This window comes from Lutra lutra, chromosome 15, assembly GCF_902655055.1.
Source record: "Lutra lutra chromosome 15, mLutLut1.2, whole genome shotgun sequence".
In the NCBI taxonomy this organism is placed as follows: Eukaryota; Metazoa; Chordata; class Mammalia; order Carnivora; family Mustelidae; genus Lutra; species Lutra lutra.
Window position 1 is genome coordinate 20,973,921 of NC_062292.1, and position 19,919 is coordinate 20,993,839.

At 35.8% G+C, this 19,919-nt stretch overlaps 1 protein-coding gene across 1 annotated transcript in view; it reads left to right on the forward strand.

The window, feature by feature from the left end:
- The window catches only part of SWT1 (SWT1 RNA endoribonuclease homolog), a 104,830-nt gene that overhangs the window by 20,415 nt on the left and 64,496 nt on the right, over nt 1-19,919 (forward strand). The window contains 6 exon segments of the mRNA XM_047704312.1: nt 1,475-1,534; nt 3,169-3,298; nt 4,488-4,589; nt 5,431-5,619; nt 12,345-12,438; nt 18,163-18,308. Coding sequence (XP_047560268.1) covers nt 1,475-1,534; nt 3,169-3,298; nt 4,488-4,589; nt 5,431-5,619; nt 12,345-12,438; nt 18,163-18,308 — 721 coding nt within the window.

Consider the following 19,919-nt stretch of genomic DNA (forward strand, 5'->3'; position numbering starts at 1 on the left):
TCAGTTTTCCCCCTTCAGTCATCTCCTGATCTTCAGGTTCCTTCTTTTTGTCATGTCACTTCTAGAAATGGGTCACACTACTTCTGGGTGAAAATTTTCCACCACTGAAGGCCAGCCTGTTTATCTTGTCTGTGGCTCTTTCTGTTTCTCAGGGTGGCATGTAGTTCTATTCTTAGAACAGGAGTATTTTCAGGGACACCTGGGTGGCTCAGTTGGTTAAGCGTCTGCCTTCAGCTCAGGTCATGATCCCAGGGTCCTGGACTTGAGTACTGCATTGGGCTCCTTGCTCAGTAGGGGAGACTGCTTCTCTCTCTCCTGCTCCCCCTGCTTGTTCTCTCTTTCTTTCTCTCTGACAAATAAATAAATACAATTGTTTAAAAATGATTAAAAAAAAAGAACATGAGTATTTTCAGGAATGTATATATGAATGAGTAAACTTTAAAGACTTTCCACCTTGTTTCATTGACTTACTAGAATGAGGCTTTTCTATTCTAGGGACAGTTTCTCTTCTAGGGGCGATTTACCCCAGAGGGAGCATTTGGCTGTTGACTTGATGGAGACATTTTTGATTGTCAAGATTGGGAGGGAGTCGTGCTACTGGTATTTAGCGGGTAGGGGCAGGATACTGTGAAACAGCATAATGCACATCATAGCCCTTAAAACCGAGAATTAACCAATGCCAAGTGTCAGTAGTGCCAAGGTTAAAAACCCTACTCTCGGTATATGCTTCATTCTCTGCCCCCACCCTGCAAGGTTTTTTTTGTTTGTTTTGTTTTATACTGTTTTTTTAAAATTATGTTCAATTAGCCAACATACGATACATCATTAGTTTTTGATGTAGTGTTCAACGATACATTAAGCTGCATATAACACCCAGTGCTCATCACAACACATGCCCTCCTTGATACCTATCACCGAGTTACCCCATCCCCTCACCCTCCTCCCTTCTATAATCCTCTTTTTGGTCCCCGAAGTCCAGAGTCTCTCATGGTTTGCCTTCCTCTCTGATTTCTTTCCATTCAGTTTTCCCTCCCTTCCCCTGTGGTTCTCCGTGCTATTCCTTATGTTCCATATATGAGTGAAACCATATGATAATTGTCTTTCTCTGCTTGACTTATTTCACTCAGCATAATCACCTCCAGTTCCATCCCTGTCAATGCAAATGATGGTTTGTTCATCCTTTCTGATGGCTGAGTACAGCCACTCTGGGAAACAGTATGGAGGCTCCTCAAGACATTAAAAATAGAGCTACCCTATGACCCAGCAATTGCACTACTAGGTAACTAGGCCAAAGATACAGTGAAAAGAAGGGGCATGTGCACCCCAGTGTTCATAGCAGCAATGTCCACAAGAGCCAAACTGTGGAAGGAGCTGAGATGCCCTTTAACAGATGAATGGATAAAGAAGATGTGGTCCATAAATACAATGGAGTATATGCTTCATTCTTAACTAATAAAATTACTTTTCATTTCAGAGTTTTGAAGCTCCATGTTCTTCAGCGTCGCTTGAAAGTATTCAAGACACAGATGAAGAGGTTACCGACCTACTTATTTACTTTGAATATTTCAATGAAATTAAGTCAAGACAGTTCCTATATTAATAATAAATAATGACGGGCGCCTGGGTGGCTCAGTGGGTTAAGCCTCTGCTTTCAGCTCAGGTCATGATCTCAGGGTCCTGGGATCGAGCTCCGCATCGGGCTCTCTGTTCAGCAGGGAGCCTGCTTCCCCCTCTCTCTCTGCCTGCCTCTCTGCCTACTTGTGATCTCTCTCTCTCTGTCAAATACATAAATAAAATCTTTAAAAAAAAATAATGACTATAAACACCTTGGTAATATGAAAGTAGTGATATCTCTACTTAAATCAATATGTACGTTTTACAAAGTTATAAAAAACTACTTGGAAGATACTTACATTTAATTGATGACTTTTTTTTTTTTAAGATTTTATTTATTTATTTGACAGAGAGAAATCACAAGTAGGCAGAGAGGCAGGCAGAGAGAGAGGAGGAAGCAGGCTCCCTGCTGAGCAGAAAGCCCGATGCGGGGCTCGAACCCAGGACCTGGGATCATGACCCAAGCCGAAGGCAGCGGCTTAACCCACTGAGTCACTCAGGCGCCCCAATTGATGACCTTTTTGTCTTTGTTTCTAGTAAGCTCTAAATGGTTTGGAATAAAGAGTATGGAGCCTCTAGCCTACAAGTTACATGAATTTTGATTTAATGTTATCATACTTTTGCATGCTTATGCCTAAGCTTACCAAAATTCAGTATGATATTAATCTGTTGGCTTCATTTTTCTAATTAGCAATAAGGTGAAAGTTACTCAGTGAAAATGAGAGTACATGCATATTTATTTATTTTTTCATCTGTTGTTTCAGTTCCCAGGTAGAATCTCTTGATTGAACCTTTTGGAATTATTGCATAGATTTTTATGTTTCTTGGTCCTAAATTAAAATTAGGTTCATGAAATACTTTGTAGTTTTCTATCTAAGGAAGACTTTAAAACCATATTGATTGCTTTTTATTTGTGATAATCATTTGTATTTTTCTGCCCTGTGGATCAGTGCTTCTTGATAGAAGAAAGATTTCTCACTCCTACTCCAGATCTAGATTAGACATATAATTCTTAGCATCAAAATACATCAGGGAACTACTTCCCTGAAGTGAGAAGGGTCTTAAAATCTAGATTTCAAAAAAAAAAATAATCTAGATTTCAGTTTTTGATGGCTCATAACTAATCTTAGAACAAGAAGAGGCTTATCATCCAGATGAAAAGATGGTTGGCTCCCAAAGTACATTGATGTGAAAACAGGTTGAGAACGAGGTCTACTATGTACTAGGCTCTGTGCAAGGAACTTCATATTATTTAATCCTCACAAAAATAGTAATAGGAAACAGATATTTAACATTCCTATTTTGTAGATGAACAAACAGAGACCCAAGGTAGCTAAATAATTTCCTTGCCTAAGGTTACAGAGGTAGTAAAAGTTTTAAAACCCTGTGTGTAGTTATAAATCTGTACCATTTCCCCATTCTACCTCCATATTTTTGGGACCTTTTCCCCACAAACCATCTCAAGTAAATTTATTAGAGTTCATTGCTTTCTAATCTTGTTAATCTGCAAGTAGATAATCCAAAATGTTTTACTGTGGGTCTTTCACAATTTAGATGCAGATAGTAGAAGAGCTCCATGCTGCACGTGCGGGAAAAAGTGTGGATTTGCCTGTGGTTTCCTCTTCCGGAGAGTTAACGAGCATGGAGATCGACTTGGTGGAAGATGATGTACATTCCTCTGCTGGTATACCCTATCTGTACATGATGATGTCTGTGATCTGTGTTTTCTCAGGAGTTAATGAGCCAACATGCAATTTTTATAATATTTAGATGAAAAATGTTAAATTGTGTTCATTTGAAAAATAAGGTATGGTATATGTCTTCTAGTGACAGTGTTCAGGTCTAATATGTGTCCTATTTGTTTTATACATCTCACAATATTAGGATATTTTAGACATATTTTCTCTTTCTCTTTTTTTGCCAAGGGTCAGTAATCAGGGTTATCTTTATTCTGCTATCAACTATCAGAATTGTCTTTTATTCTTGCCCTAAATCGTGACTTTTGACAGTTTCAATTATGTAAAGCACTGATCAGAAATAGATAGAGAACAGTTGAGGGTTACTGGGGGGAAGATGGGCTGGGGGTTTGGGTTAAATGGGTGATGGGTTAAGGAGGGCCCTTGCAGTGATGAGCACTAGGTATTGTATGTTAAGTGATCAATCACTAAATTCTGTATCTGAAACTGATATCATACTGTATGTTAGTTAACTGGAATTTAAATAAAAACTTAGAAATAATGAAGATTTCTCAAAGGTATTCATGGATTTCTTATTTTTTATTTTTATTTTTTTGGATTTCTTATTTATGTAGTAAAGTTTTGATCATTCTTCCCACTCGGAGAAGGTGATAGATATTACCCAAAGTCTGTTAGCGTACTATTTTGAATTTATAAAAATATAATGCTACATTACATTCACATCATACTTTTCAATTTACTAAGTGTTTTCCTGTGCATTAACTTATCTGATCCTCACAATGGCCCTATGAAATAATAATGCTAATGTTACATGTTTTCTTTCATTTGCACATATTTATCTTTTCAATTATATTTTACTCACAGTGTATTAAAATTAGCCTATAAATCCTAAGTGTACCACTACTAGTGATGCAGAATAAGGTTTGGCAAACATAGTTCCTACTGGAACAAATCAGTTTATGATTAAAAATGCACTCAAACAATTCATGATGTTTTACTGGTAGATAGTTAAACATTGATTACTGTTCTTTTAAGGATTAGAGTGAATGTTTTTGTTGTCTGAAGGACTGTCTTCTCTTAAGAATGCCATCAAAGTTCTATGATATCAAAACTTTAGTTATTGTACAAGTCTGTTATCAAATGTCTTGAAATCCTAACTTTGCTCTTTTTCTCTAGCAAATACTGCTTCAGATAAAAAGCTTCTAATTGTTATTGACACAAATATTCTGATGAATCACCTCAATTTTGTTAGAATTTTGAAGACAACAGAAATTCCAGGTATTTATAAAGCCTAATTCTGATTTTCTTATTTGAGTTGAAATTTTATATTAACAATGATGTGGGTATTGTTTTCCCCACAAATACATTTCCATTTAGATATGTTATGAAGTATGTATCTTTTTTATTTTTTTAAAGATTTTATATATTTATTTGAGAGAGAGAGAGTGAGAGAGAGCATTAAGAGGGGAGAAGGTAAGAGAGAAAAGCAGACTCCCCACAGAGCTGGGAGCCCGATGCGGGACTCAGTCCCGGGACTCTGGGATCATGACCTGAGCCAAAGGCAGTGGCTTAACCAACTGAGCCACCCAGGAGCCCATGAAGTATGTATCTTAAAATATATATTAATCAGCAGAAGTTAAAAAAAAAAAAAGCCTTCACAGGTCAAACAATCCAAAGTTACTCTTCTTTGATCTCCTACAGTATCTGTTTTTTTTTTTTTAACATTCATTTGACACTTACGTCTGTTGTTCTTTTAAAGATTTATTTATTTGCGAGAGAGGGAGAGAGAGAGTGCTTATGCACAGGGGCAGGGGCAGAGGGAGAGAGAGTCCTAAACCAACTCTGCCCTCAGAGCTGGACATGGGGTTCATTCCCGACCCTGAGATCACGACCTGCGCCAAAATCAAGAGTCAGATGCTCAACCCACTGCACCAGGCAGGTGCCCCATACTTACATCTGTTTTTAATTACCATTATTTATATATTACTGCTTCATTTAGACTGTGAACTCCTTACTTTAAAACTTCCAATGCTCCTAAAGCAGTTCAGTTTAGTAGCTCAATAAATATTTGTTGACTTAGAACAAATATAAGAAATAAGAATGTTTTTTTATTTTTCAGGCTTTGACAAACTCGCGTTAATAATTCCCTGGGTGGTTATCCAAGAGCTGGATCGTATGAAGGCAGGAAAACTGCTAAAACACGTCCAGCACAAAGCTGTGCCTGCAGTTCATTTCATCAATGACAGTCTCAAAAATCAAGATAGAAAGCTATGGGGTCAGTCACTACAGCTTGCGTCGCAAAAACTTTGTAAGTATTGTTCTCTCAGGGTGTTTCCCGATTAAGGTTTGTTTGGCTGCTGACTCATTGAGGGGAGATGGTGCAGATGGTGCAGCATTGGAATGTGAATGGCCAGATAGAGTGATGCTTAGAGGTATTCTCATAGTCTTGTTTCAGGCGTTCTTGGATTTTTATTTTTCTGCTTCTAGACCTTCTTAGGTTATGTCTCTGTTTCACAGATAGTGACTCTATAGTACTGTATGCATAATTTTCCATATTATAGTACTTTGGATTCTTTTTTTTTTTTTAAGTACCAGTGTTGAGTGATGAGTCCAGTAAGTAATCAAGGTTTCTAATCTGTCACTGATTAGACTTTGTCACTGTGCAGTTTGTATAATGCAGAGAGAGGCATTGTTTTCCTCTGGTTTGTCAGAATCTGTAATAAGGAGGGGTTTGTGTAATAAATGTCTATGGAATTTCTCTTGATTCATTTTTTTTCCTTGTTTCTTTTCAGTCATTTTTAAGTCATTTTAGTCTTAGAACCTAAGTATGCAATGTCATATATGTATATATATCACATATATGATATATATATATATATCAATCACTTTGAGGGGAAAAAAGATCTATGTGTAAAGCAACACTGTTGACTCTGCAGAGTTTATACATATATTTAGAGGAGGATCTATTTTATTCTTTAAAACCTTGTTTTTAACTCAAAATTATTTATATATGTACATTTATACTAACTTAAGTATCACAGACTTAACGTTGTCTACTCATATATACTATAAGATATGAAAAAATTCATTCTATGATGAACCTAATCATGGTATTAACCCTGAGAAGGCTTTCAGTGTAGTCATTTAGTCTTAAATCTTTGAAGAAGGGCCTCCATCATTCATTCATTCATTCATTCATTTTCTTTACAAATATTTATTAGCGCTTGGTGTGTTCCATATACAATCCTTATGCATTTTGAGCAGGAGCTTCATGTGGCATTTTTAAAAGCTTTCAAAGGAAAACCACAAATATTAGAGTTAAGAAAATACTAAAATTTTGAACATTTATGTTAAATTGAACATCTCAAGTGGTCTTTTTTTTCACTTCTCATTATGAAACATTTCAAACGCAGAGGTCGAATAATGTATGACTCCTTGTGTATCTTTCATTCTTTTTCAGTAATTATCAACATTTTGCCATTCTTATTTATTCTCTCATTTTCTTTTCTCCTCTTCCTACTCTTGGAACTCCTGCAGTAGATTGAAGCAAGTCCCAGATATTGTAAGATATCATTTTTACTCATAAATACTTTGATATGTGTTGCTAACAGGCAAGACTTTTTTTTTCTGAACGGCTTCACAATTACAAAATTAATCCCAATCTAAACCATGTCAGTAAAACCCTAAACCTTAAAAGGAGAGGAGAATTATTTTTACTCTTAATCTTTTACTTTTTTTAGTTTGTTGATATAAACTATACTTTATTATATAATAGTTTGGATAAGGATGATAATAATGGATAATACTTAACATAGCCATTTTTCTCTGAGCCCTTTTATAAGTGTTTTACCAGCTAATATCTTATTCAAACCATACAGTATTTGTGGAAATTAATAGCCCCATTTTATAAATGAGGAAATTGAGACACAGAGGGGTTAAGAACTTGCTATAAATAGAATGTCTATTTCTTGAATAGATTTGCTTTGAAAATTATTTTAGAAGAGATATTTCAGCCACATTTATTATTTATAGATGCTTGGTATGTTTCTTTTGACTTTTCCATGTTCATATGCTTTTTTGATGCTTTGACTTCCTCAGTCTCTGCTTTTTTAGATGACTAAGGAGAATAAATCACAGTAGTGGTCTCAGACTTCTGTGTTGTTTTAATTTCTGGGTGTCTTCCTCAAAACCCATATTTTACTTCAGTGTTTGAATGGTATTATTAGATTGTAGTTTTTATTAAATTGCTGAAATTGCTATTAGGTATAAGGTCATAGATATAATAATAGATAATTTGTAATTGTCTGTGTCAGGTAAGTCCTTTATGTGTTTCTCTGTATCCCTGTTTTCTTCATTGATCATTAAAACATTACTTATAGGGCGCCTGGGTGGCTCAGTTGGTTGAGCGACTGCCTTCGGCTCAGGTCATGATCCTGGACTTCCAGGATCGAGTCCCGCATCGGGCTCCCAGCTCCTTGGGGAGTCTGCTTCTCCCTCTGACCTTCTCTTCTCTCATGCTCTCTCTCACTCATTCTCTCTCAAATAAATAAATAAAATCTTAAAAATTTCTAAATTAAAAAAAAAACATTACTTATATTAAGTACAAGGTGCTTAATAGGTTTATTCTGTTAATGATTTTATGATATCCATTAGAAATATTTTTAGGCTTTTTTATCATAATGAAATTACATTTTGTATTCTAATGATAAACTAATAGTCTTATGAGAAAGCTCAATTCAGGATTATTATTATTGTTTTAAAGATTTTATTTATTTATTTGACAGAGAGAGGAATCACACGTAGATGGAGAAGCAGACAGAGAGAAGGGGAAGCAGGCTCCCTGCTGAACAGAGAGCCTGACTCGGGGCTTGATCTCAAGACCCTGAGATCATGACCTGAGCCGAAGGCAGAGGTCTTAACCCACCGAGTCACTCAGGTGCCCCTCCATTCAGGATTTTTTTTTTTTTTTTTTTTTAGATTTTATTTATTTATTTGACAGAGATCACAAGTAGGCAGAGAGGCAGGCAGAGAGAGCTCTGCTGAGCAGAGAGCCCAGTGCAATGCTGGGCTCTATCCCAGGACACTGGGATCATGACCTGAGCTGAAGGCAGAGGCTTTAACTCACTGAGCCACCCACGTGCCTCTCAATTCAGGATTATTGAGTAAAATTAAAGTTCCTGTTTGGAAAAAAGCAAAAACAAAATGACACCTTATAAATGTCAGGCACATTTGCAACCAGCTCTTAGTAATTGCTGCTTTTGTGTTCTTTTCCTTTTACATCATCAGTAAGTATTATAGCAATGTATTTTTTAAACAAGCATTTTTCCATTAAAAAAATAAATGTAGATTATGTTAAATTGCCATTATGGACTATAATTTTAGCCTGGTCCTTAACTCTTTTCAAGATTGTATTTATTTAATGTTGTATTTAGTAACGTGGGAGGTGAATAGGATTTGAAATCTGATTGATCTGAGTTTATAACGTGACCTGGGGAAAGTTAAAGATGAGGAAACAAAGGAAATAAAATGGGGGAAAATAACGTCCAGCTCAACAAATGATTGTGAAGATTGTTTGAGTTAACGTATCTGACGGTTTATAGCCTAGAATAGGCAATAATTCTTTTGTGTCCTTGTTATGTGAAAAGCTTGTGTAAATTGACCAGAGAAACAAAAAGATCCCCTTTCCCTAAATGAACAAAGTTTATTTATTTATTTATTTATTTATTCATTTATTTATTTGACAGACAGAGATCACAAGTAGGCAGAGAGGCAGGTAGAGAGAGAGGAAGGGAAGCAGGGTCCCTGCTGAGCAGAGAGCCCTATGCGTGACTTGATTTCAGGACCCTGGGATCAGGACCTGAGCCAAAGGTAGAGGCTTTAACCCACTGAGCCACCCAGATTCCCCTGAACAAAGATTATTAATAGGTGATTCATAGAGGAAGTACGACTAGTCAGCCTCTTGTTCGCTGCAATTATTTTCCCGTTTGCCATTTTGAATGTTGTTAATTTCTTATGTATAGATATTTTTAGTTTAAATCTTTCATCTTTTTCTTTCTTCTTTTTATTGCTTCTAAGTTTAGGAAGTTATTCTTTTGCATCATACCAGTGCTTTGGGAATATGAATTAGTAATTACTCAGGAGAGCAGTTTATCAGTGTGTTTTAAGAAGCCTAAAGATACAATTTCCTTTCTAGAAATGTTCTCTAAGACACAATCAGAGATGCTGACAGTGTTTTATATAAATAATGTTCATAACACTATTAATACAGCAAAAATTTTGAAATAACTTGAGTGTCTAATAATTGGCGAAGTTACAATATTATAGCTTTGTGTAAGAATACTACTGTATTTCAAAAAAAATGACAAAGTAGGATTTAAAAGAAAAAAAAATCATCCCAAATTTGTTAGATTATGCATTATATACTTACAGGTGGGGAATGTTGGATATATTTAGCTGATAGAATTATGAGTTACTTTAATTTTCTTTGTATTTTCCAGATTTTCTAAATTATTTTTCTTTTCTAATAAGGGCAAAATAAAGTTATCTGCCACCCCCACACCTCCACACCACACATTTTCCATCATTTTTATATTTTCTTGTATTATATTTTTGTTGATTCATGTATTTGCCAAATACCTATACCAGCACTGTTCTGGGGCTACATCAGTGAGAAGCAGTTGAGAAGCTTAAATTCCTAAATGTTTAAATATTAAACATCATGCTAACTATAATTTATACAGGATTTTGTGGGGGGTTTGGTGTTCTGAGTAGAGGTCATGCTGTTGTGCCACTTAAGCTTGAGTTTTACATAATGTATATTACTTAAAAAGTACTTGCCATTGCCTCTTATTGGGCCAATTATTCCTATAAATTTTCTTGTTTCATTTTCCTGGTTAAGTAGTTTGCCCAGGTTTTCATACCTAGTAAATGGGAAAGCAGGGATTCAGAACCAGATAAATCTATTTCCAGAGTCTTTGTTTAGTTCACTTTTGAACAGTACCTGAGCAGGGGCTCAAAAATATTTGTTGAATAAATATTTCATGAATATTCTTGCAGTTTTGGGTGTGTTTTCAAGACCTGCATATTCTAGAAAAAGTGAGAACACAGATGATCTTCAATTTTATTTAGAGTGGTATACTATAACCTTTAACTTTCTTTCATCTTCTGATTTATTTAAAGCTGATGATTTTCTGCTGCCCATTTTGCCTTATTGTGATACTGACTCTGTGAGCTAAAAGAAGAAAAATCGGCTACTGTACTCTACGTCTGCTTGGCTTCCTGGTTTTCTGATAAAAGAGCTGAATCGTATCTTCAGGCTTATGCTCTGAGATCAATTCAGTTCTCTCTCGATTTCACTAGAGATAGTGAGCTCCTCAAAAGTTTGTTCTTGTACATCCAGTTACTTAGCACAGGGACCTGGGTACAAATTCAGCCCTACATAAAAATTCATTCCATGAATGAATGAGTTTTCTTATTTGAACATTCAGAGGACTGAGTAATATAGGCTAAAAGTTGAGGGGAAAAAAAAGCTATAGTCTAGAAACAGAGTTTTGAGGCTCCTTGTCTAGTATGTCTTGAATCTTAAATTCGTGCTTGGGTCCAGACTTTAAAGATTCTTATCCAGAAGTGGGTCTGGGGTATAGCCCTGAAATCTTATTATTAAGTACTTGAGGGAGTTTTGAGGCAGGCAGGGTAAGAACTTAGGAAAAACATTGTCTTTGATCTTGTTGCTACACATTATATCATTTTCACAAAAACCAAACTTTTACATCATGCTTTAAGGCTTACAGATTGCCAGAGCACACTGTCAGCCATTGATTAACGACACTTGGTAGGAATTTTTTGTGTTTTCTACATAGGGTCCATATCACCTTTTCCTGTGGATCTCTAAATGTTAATTGCTTAGAGATTAAGGAAAAGCAGACACATGAAAATGGTTCCGTTGCTGGTAGAACTGTTATTCATTATTTTACAGACCTCTTTTAAGTGGAGATCATTTTAAGCGTGATACAGGTGACTGAATTGAGACTAGAATTAATAGCTTTAGGTTTCTAGTATGGCATTTAACATATTGATCACTTTCTTTTGTGTTTATTAATAGTCATATCCTATTCCATTTTAGTAGTAAACTAACTACTTTGGTAATTCTACCTGAATTCTACCTTGTTTGGAATTCTACCTGAACTCTAGATCCCGAATTTTTTTTTTTTTTTTTTTAGTTTTTTTTTATTTTTTCAGCATAACAGTATTCATTATTTTTGCACCACACCCAGTGCTCCATGCAATCCGTGCCCTCTACAATACCCACCACCTGGTGCCCCCAACCTCCCACCCCCCACCCCTTCAAAATTCTCAGATCGTTTTTCAGAGTCCATAGTCTCTCATGGTTCACCTCCCCTTCCAATTTCCCTCAACTCCCTTCTCCTCTCCATCTCCCCTTGTCCTCCATGCTATTTGTTATGCTCCACAAATAAGTGAAACCATATAATTGACTCTCTCTGCTTGACTTATTTCACTCAGCATAATCTCTTCCAGTCCCGTCCATGTTGCTACAAAACTTGGGTATTCATCCTTTCTTTTTTCTTTTTTTTTTTTTTTACAGCTTTATAAACATATATTTTTATCCCCAGGGGTACAGGTCTGCGAATCGCCAGGTTTACACACTTCACAGCACTCACCATAGCACATACCCTCCCCAATATCCATAACCCCACCCCCCTCTCCCAACCCCTCCCCCCATCAACCCTCAGTTTGTTTTGTGAGATTAAGAGTCACTTATGGTTTGTCTCCCTCCCAATCCCATCTTGTTTCATTTACTCTTCTCCTACCCCCTCAACCCCCCATGTTGCATCTCCTTTCCCTCATATCAGGGAGTAGATCCCGAATTTTTAAGGCATTGTTTTGCTGTGTCTTATTTTTCTCTTTTTATTTAAGGAGTGTTCATTCTTTTAGATGTTTTTGACCTGTAAATACAGCCTAGACTGTTCAGATTTTTAGTATGCTTATTGATTGTCACTTTTGCTAAATTTCCAGATGGACTGAGTGACGAGAACAATGACGATCGAGTATTAAAATGCTGTCTTCAGTACCAGGAATTAGTCCCTTGTTCTGTTGTTATTCTGTGCACGTGAGTTTCATAGTCATTCCAAACTTTTTTTAAATTTTTCTAAACAGCAACATTTATTGAAGAGACTGTCTTTTTTCCACTGTATATTTTTTCCTGTTTTGTCGAAGATTAACTGACCATAGAGTTGAGGGTCCATATCTGGGCTCTCTACTCTGTTCCACTGGTCTATGTGTCTGTTTTTATGCCAGTACCATGCTGTCTTGGTGATCACAGCTTTGTAATAAAGCTTGAAATCAGGTAACGTGATGCCCCCGGTTTTATTTTTGTTTTTCAACATTTCCTTAGCGATTCGGGGTCTCTTCTGGTTCCATACAAATTTTTGGATTATTTGCTCCAGTTCTTTGAAGAATACCGGTGGAATTTTGATTGAAATGGCATTAAAAGTATAGATTGCTCTAGGCAGTATAGACATTTGAACAATGTTTATTCTTCCGATCCAAGAGCAAGGAATGGTCTTCCATCTTTTTGTGTCTTCTTCAATTTCTTTCATGAGTGTTCTGTAGTTCCTCGAGTACAGATCCTTTGCCTCTTTGGTTAGGTTTATTCCCAAGTGTCTTATGGTTCTTGGTGCTATAGTAAATGGAATCGATTCTCTAATTTCCCTTTCTGTATTTTCATTGTTAGTGTATAAGAAAGCCACTGATTTCTGTACATTGACTTTGTATCCTGCCACGTTACTGAATTGCTATATGAGTTCTAGTAGTTTGGGGGTGGAGTCTTTTGGGTTTTCCATATAAAGAATCATGTCATCTGCGAAGAGAGAGAGTTTGACTTCTTCATTGCCAATTTGGATACCTTTTATTTCTCTTTGTTGTCTGATTGCTGTTGCTAGGACTTCTAATACTATGTTGAACAAGAGTGGTGAGAGTGGGCATCCTTGTCATGTTCCTGATCTCAACGGGAAGGCTGCAAGCTTTTTCCCATTGAGGATGATATTTGCTGTGGGTTTTTCATAGATAGATTTGATGAAGTTCAGGAATGATCCCTCTATCCCTATACTTTGAAGCGTTTTTTAATCAGGAACGGATGCTGGATTTTGTCAAATGCTTTTTCTGCATCAGTTGAGAGGACCATGTGGTTCTTCTCTCTTTTCTTATTAATTTGTTCTATCACATTGATTGATTTGCGAATGTTGAACCATCCTTGTAGCCCAGGGATGAATCCCACCTGGTCATGGTGGATAATCTTTGTAATGTGCTGTTGGATCCTGTTTGCTAGGATCTTGTTGAGAATCTTAGCATCCACATTCATCAGTGATATTGGTCTGAAATTCTCCTTTTTGGTAGGGTCTTTGCCTGGTTTGGGGATCAGGGTAATGCTGGCTTCATAGAAAGAGTCTGGAAGTTTTCCTTCTGCTTCAATTTTTGGAAACAGCTTCAGGAGAATAGGTGTTATTTCTTCTTTGAAAGTTTGGTAGAATTCCCCAGGGAATCCTTCAGGTCCTGGGCTCTTGTTTTTTTGGGAGGTTTTTGGTCACTGCTTCAATCTCGTTACTAGATATTGGTCTATTTAGGTTGTCGATTTCTTCCTGGTTCAATTTTGGGAGTTTACAGTTTTCCAGGAATGCATCCATTTCATAGGTTGCTTAGCTTATTGGAATATAACTGTTGATAATAACTTCTGATGATTGTTTCTACTTCCTTGGTGTTAGTTGTGATCTCTCCCTTTTCATTCATAATTTTATTAATTTGGGCTTTCTCTCTTTACTTTTGGATTAGTGTGGCCAATGGTTTATCGATCTTATTGATTGTTTCAAAAAACCAGCTTCTAGTTTCATTGATATGTTCTACTGTATCTCTGGTTTCTACCTCATTGATCTCAGCTCTAATCTTGATTATTTCCCTTCTTGTGTGTGGAGTTGGTTTGATTTGTTGTTGATTCTCCAGTTCTTTAAGGTGTAGAGACAGCTGCTGTGTTCTGGATTTTTCATTTTTTTGAGGGAGGCTGGGATGGCTATGTATTTCCCCCTTAGGACCGCCTTTGCTGTATCCCATAGGTTTTGGACCAAAGTGTCTTCATTCTCGTTGGTTTCCATGAATTGTTTCAGTTCTTCTTTGATCTCCTGGTTGATCCAAGCATTCTTAAGCAAGGTGGTCTTTAGCTTCCAGGTGTTTGAGTTCCTTCTGAACTTCTCCTTGTGATTGAGCAACTATACCAGAGAATTTTTAGGAGTCATATTCTACCCACCAGATTAAGGATCAAAAATGGACATGATTTTCGAGATGTTCCAGGAAGCATTTCAATTTTGTATCACATTCTTACAACATGTAAGCTATAGAAGAATGAGATTTGAAACTTAGGAAGTCTTATTTCAGTTTTTTTAATATGACATTCAGAAACCTTTTATAAAAGTTGGGGACAGCCAATTTAATCTGCCAATAAGATAGTTCAGAAATAAAAGTGTGACAGATTTTTGATCATAAGGCAAGAAGATTAATTAATTAATTAGTTTGTGGGGAAGGGGCAACATCTGTTCGTAGAGTGAGGGCTGGAGTTGTGGCTCTCCCACTTACTAGCCTTGTGACCTGGGAAAGTTGCTTAACTTAGTTTCCTTACATATAAAATATAGGGGGATACTAATTCCTGCCTCCTGGATTTATTGCAAGGACTTAGATAATGTATACACATAAAGGACTTAGGGTAGTGCCCAGTACATGAAATGATCTCAGTAAGAGTCTTTTCCTCCTCTTCCCTTTCTTCTCCTTCCCCTCCATTCTCAACTAGTATTTTCATAACTTAGTTCTAAGGTAAAACTAACATATCGTTAAGCAAAATTGTACTCGTCGTCTATGAGAAAAAGCTCTGAAGGAACCAAGAAGAGCAATTTAAACTGCCGTTTTAGTCTGAATTTTATTCACTGAAAAATGGAGTTCTTTTTTTTTGTTTTTTTTACAGTTTCACAAACATGCCTAAATTCTATATGAAATACAGTGATTATAGAAATGAATAGTCCTAAGGTTTTTCTTCTAAGGGGTCGAGGTCAGTTATCACTTTAAATATATGGAAGCATTGAATCACTATGTTATATACCTGAAACTAATATAGTGCTGTATGTTAACTAAAGTGGAATTAAAACTTTAAAAAACATAAAAAAATTTTCATTTTAGTTGTCTTCAAAGATGGCATTTTGGAATTAAAGTATTTGGAATTAAAGTAAATATTAAAGATTTCTGTCTCTAGGTTATTTAAAATTATATTTTCATCTAGGGCATAATATATTAGCTTGGAGTTTGTGGAAGGTTGAAATAGGATAATATGTTAATCATTTTGAATTTGAGATAAGCTAAATTTGAGAGATAAATTACATATTGTTGCTTTTTTAGTTCAACTTAGAATGAAAATTAAACCGGTGAGACTTTATCGTTTCTCCATTATTTCTACAGTAACTGTTTTAGGAAAGCAGATATAACATTTTTAGTGAAATGAAAATTTGAAGTTGGACTTTACTTTCAATCTAGCATTATGTTCCCGGGGGAGCCTGTTTTTTGTTTTTATTTTTATCTGTAAAAGGCCAGATCGTTCTACTGCATAAGTGCCACCTACTTATTATGAGAACACATTTACTTTACTTAAATGGTTGATGGTGACGATTATGATGATAATATTGATAATGATAGTGCCAGGAGAACCCTTCTCCAACACTGTGTACTATACATAATTCCAGGTGCATTACTTTACATTTACAATCCTGAGTGTGGGCCAGCAACCCCTAGTTCATACCTCTATCTCTCTCTTCTGATTTCTATATTCATCTACTATTTTCTTTCTCTACTTGGGTGTGTTATAGACATCTGGGACATACCATCTCCAAAAATGAACTCTTGATTTTTCTTTCTAAATGTTCTCCATCTGAACAAAAAATGCCACTTTCCACCCATTTGCTAGAGCCAAAAATGTAAGAGTCATTTTTGATAACTGCTCCTCCCTCATACTCTATATCTGGTCAGTTAATGGGTCCCATACGATCTTTTCTTCATCTCCCCTGCCACCATCTTTGTCCATCATGCTATTGTTCCACTTCCTTTTGACTCGAAGACTAATTTAGGCTGTCTACTTTCACACTTGCTCTCCTCCATTTATTCTTCAGAAAGTAATAATGGCAATTTTTCACTTTTAATTAAAGAAAGTTTCATTATGGAGAATTTCCAATGATAGTCAAAGTGAAGAAGAATTAAAAAACTCCTAAGTATTCAGCTACAATTATAAAAATTCTCCCATTCTTCTGTCATCTGTATCCATTCACTCCCTGTCCCCACTTACTATTTTTACAAGTTTTTTTGTGTTTTGGGCGAAAATGTACAATATTGAAATGCACAGATCTTAACTATATGATGTTGACAACGGATATACTGGATATACTCTCTCTCTCTTTATATATATATATATATTTCTTTCCTTGCCTATGACAAGTCTGCCATGGAGCCTGTTTTAAAGACCTTCTTCATTTATGTTACTGTGGCTTTTTTTTTTTAAATTGCTAGCAGTCACATTTAATTTTCATCTGTGCTGAAATTGCCCATGTAATTTTGCACGATATTCACCTTTTCCACTAGAGCCTTTAACAAATTTAATCAGAATTATTTAAAATTCCCTATCAGATTGCTTCAACATCTGTGTCATATCTAAGTCTGGTTCAGTTGATTGCTTTGTCTCTTGGTAGCATGTGTGTTTTTTTTTCTGGGTAGATTTATACGCAAATTTTAAGGTTCACGTGTTCCGTGGCTTCCTCCCTTCTTCAGTTCCCCCCTTAACTTTTTGTCTGCTCTGGCTAGTCCTGAACATAGTCTTCTGAAATTCCAAGTTACGGTGGCTGTGCTTTCTGTTGTAGCCATTGACAAATTAGAGAATGCCCTTGGGCAAAGAGATAGAACCATGTAGTACCTCTGTATTGAGGGTAAGCTTCCCTCCAGCTCCTGCCTTCATTTTATTTCTCCTGAGTGCCTTCAGATAGGCTTTTTTTTTTTTTTTTTGGTCCACATTTTCTAATCCTTATCAGTGGGAAGATTAGTCTAATCTGTTGGATTCCAGAACAGCAATTTAATAAACACAGATCTGATCATGTCACTTACCCACTGAAGCCCTTAAATATCTTTCCATTATTAATGCCCTTGGCTTTCTCTGTAGCCACATAAACTGGTCTCATGTACTATGCTGTAATCATACTTCCTTCTTTCAGCAAATAGCAGATTCTCACCATTTGTCTTATGTTCACTGTTAGTAAATTTGTAATTGCCTGCCACCTGGAAATTATTTCTCTTACTTTGGTTCTCTGTTTATTTCTTTTCGGATGATTATATTCCTGTGTTCAAATCCAGCTCCAACTTACAGGTACAATTTTGGGCAAGTTACTTAACCTCTTTACCCCTCAGTTTTTCATTTGTGAAAGGGGAATAAAAATACCTATGAGTCCTACCTATGAGGTTTACTATGAGAATTGGATGGATTGACTATACACACACACACACACACACACACACACACACACTTACAACAGTGCCTGGTATCAGGAAAACACTGAATATATAATAATTATTTTCAAAAATTCATATGCTGTGACTGTACTGTGTGTTAATTCCTTTATCTTCTCTGTTTTAAAAAACTTATCCTTTGTTAATATACATGTTGAGAATCACCCACCTCTGATTGGAGCCCATGTGTTTTGAGTTGCCATGTGATTTATCTTATAAAAAATAAAATATTTTTTCCTCCTAACCCCAACCTTAGGGATGATAGAAATTTAAGAAACAAAGGCCTAATAAGTGGTGTGAAGTCACTCAGTAAAGAAGAATTGAGTGCAGAGTTATTAAACTTATCTCTGAACACAGATGTATGTCATCAGCCTTGTCTATCTAAACAACAATTGAAAGCAGGTAGTATTCTTACTACAAATAATTAGAAATATATCTTTTATGTATCGACATTATTGATAACAATTGGAATTAATAGGAAATTTTCATCTTATATGTTTAAAATGACATTGAAATATTTGCCGGCACACAAATGGTTAGAAATAAATGAAAATAGAAAGAAGGAAAGAAAGAGGGACAGAGAGAGAGAGAAAGAAATGAAAATTACAATGGTAATCCAAAAGAAAACACAGTTAATATTATTGTCTTCTACATATGCTCTTAAAAATTTGAATTTTTGTCCATACACTTACAACATTTTTACATGTTTATAATCACCATGCGCAGGCTGTTTTGTACCTTTAAATTAATAGTAGCTATAAGAATATACAGGAAATACTCATTCAAAGTGGAGAGAAATTTTTAGCTTCCTATTCATAACCTTCTATTAATGCAATAAAAAAGTGAGTAATAGGAGTTCGAAAGATTCAAATAATAGTTTTATTTTATTTAAGATTTTATTTATGTATTTGACAGACAGAGATCACAAGTAGGGAGAGAGGCAGGCAGAGCGAGAGGAAGGGAAGCAGGCTCCCTGCCGAGCAGAGAGCCTGATGTGATGCAGGGCTTGGTCCCAGGACCCTGGAATCATGACCTGAGCCCAAGGCAGAGGCTTTGAGCCACCCAGGTGTCCCTAATAGTTTTATTTTTAATTTAATTTTTTTATTTTTTGTAAAGATTTTATTTATTTATTTGTCAGAGAGAGAGAGGGAGAGAGAGCGAGCACAGGCAGACAGAATGGCAGGCAGAGGCAGAGGGAGAAGCAGGTTCCCTGACGAGCAAGGAGCCCGATGTGGACTCGATCCCAGGATGCTGGGATCATGACCTGAGCCGAAGGCAGCTGCTTAACCAACTGAGCCACCCAGGCGTCCTTTATTTTTAATTTTAAACTAATACTTAAGAAAAGTGAAGGTAGTATAATTTTATCTTTTTTTTTTTTTAACCAGAATAATCTGTCCTATAGCTTGGTATTTGATGGAATGTTACATTAAATTTGACATAATTTAAAAATACATTCCAACCCTTCTCCCTGTGTTGGCAAAATAAATATTGAAATCTTTAATATTATATGTACTTTTTATGTGTAATTGTATAAAGATTCACATATATAGTACTACTGCTACTTATCTTTTTAGTAATAAGATTTCTTTTGTCATAATGTTCAAAATGACATTTAGATGGAGGAAGAGGATGTTTTAGTTTATGATGTTTCAGGGGTAACATGCTTTTGTTATCCATTCTGTTGCTATCACTTTTAAGTCCTTAGTTGGTATTTGTAGAGATAAGCCACTTAATATTTTGCATTTTGCCATAAAGAAATTGCTGTTGTCTTCAGGTATCAAAATAGTAATGTTAGTGAAATGATAATCAATTGAAGTAATGAAAACTTACTTTAAAAGTGTTGGCATAAAAAAAAAAAGTGTTGGCATAAAGGTAGTTAAACCAGAGATTTTGGTTCTTTCAAAACAATTTACTGATGAGACCTACAATTGGAAGAATACGTTATGTTTGGAAGAAAACACACTTTGATCCATAATTGTTCATTTTCTATTATTGATTGATGAAAAGCATTTT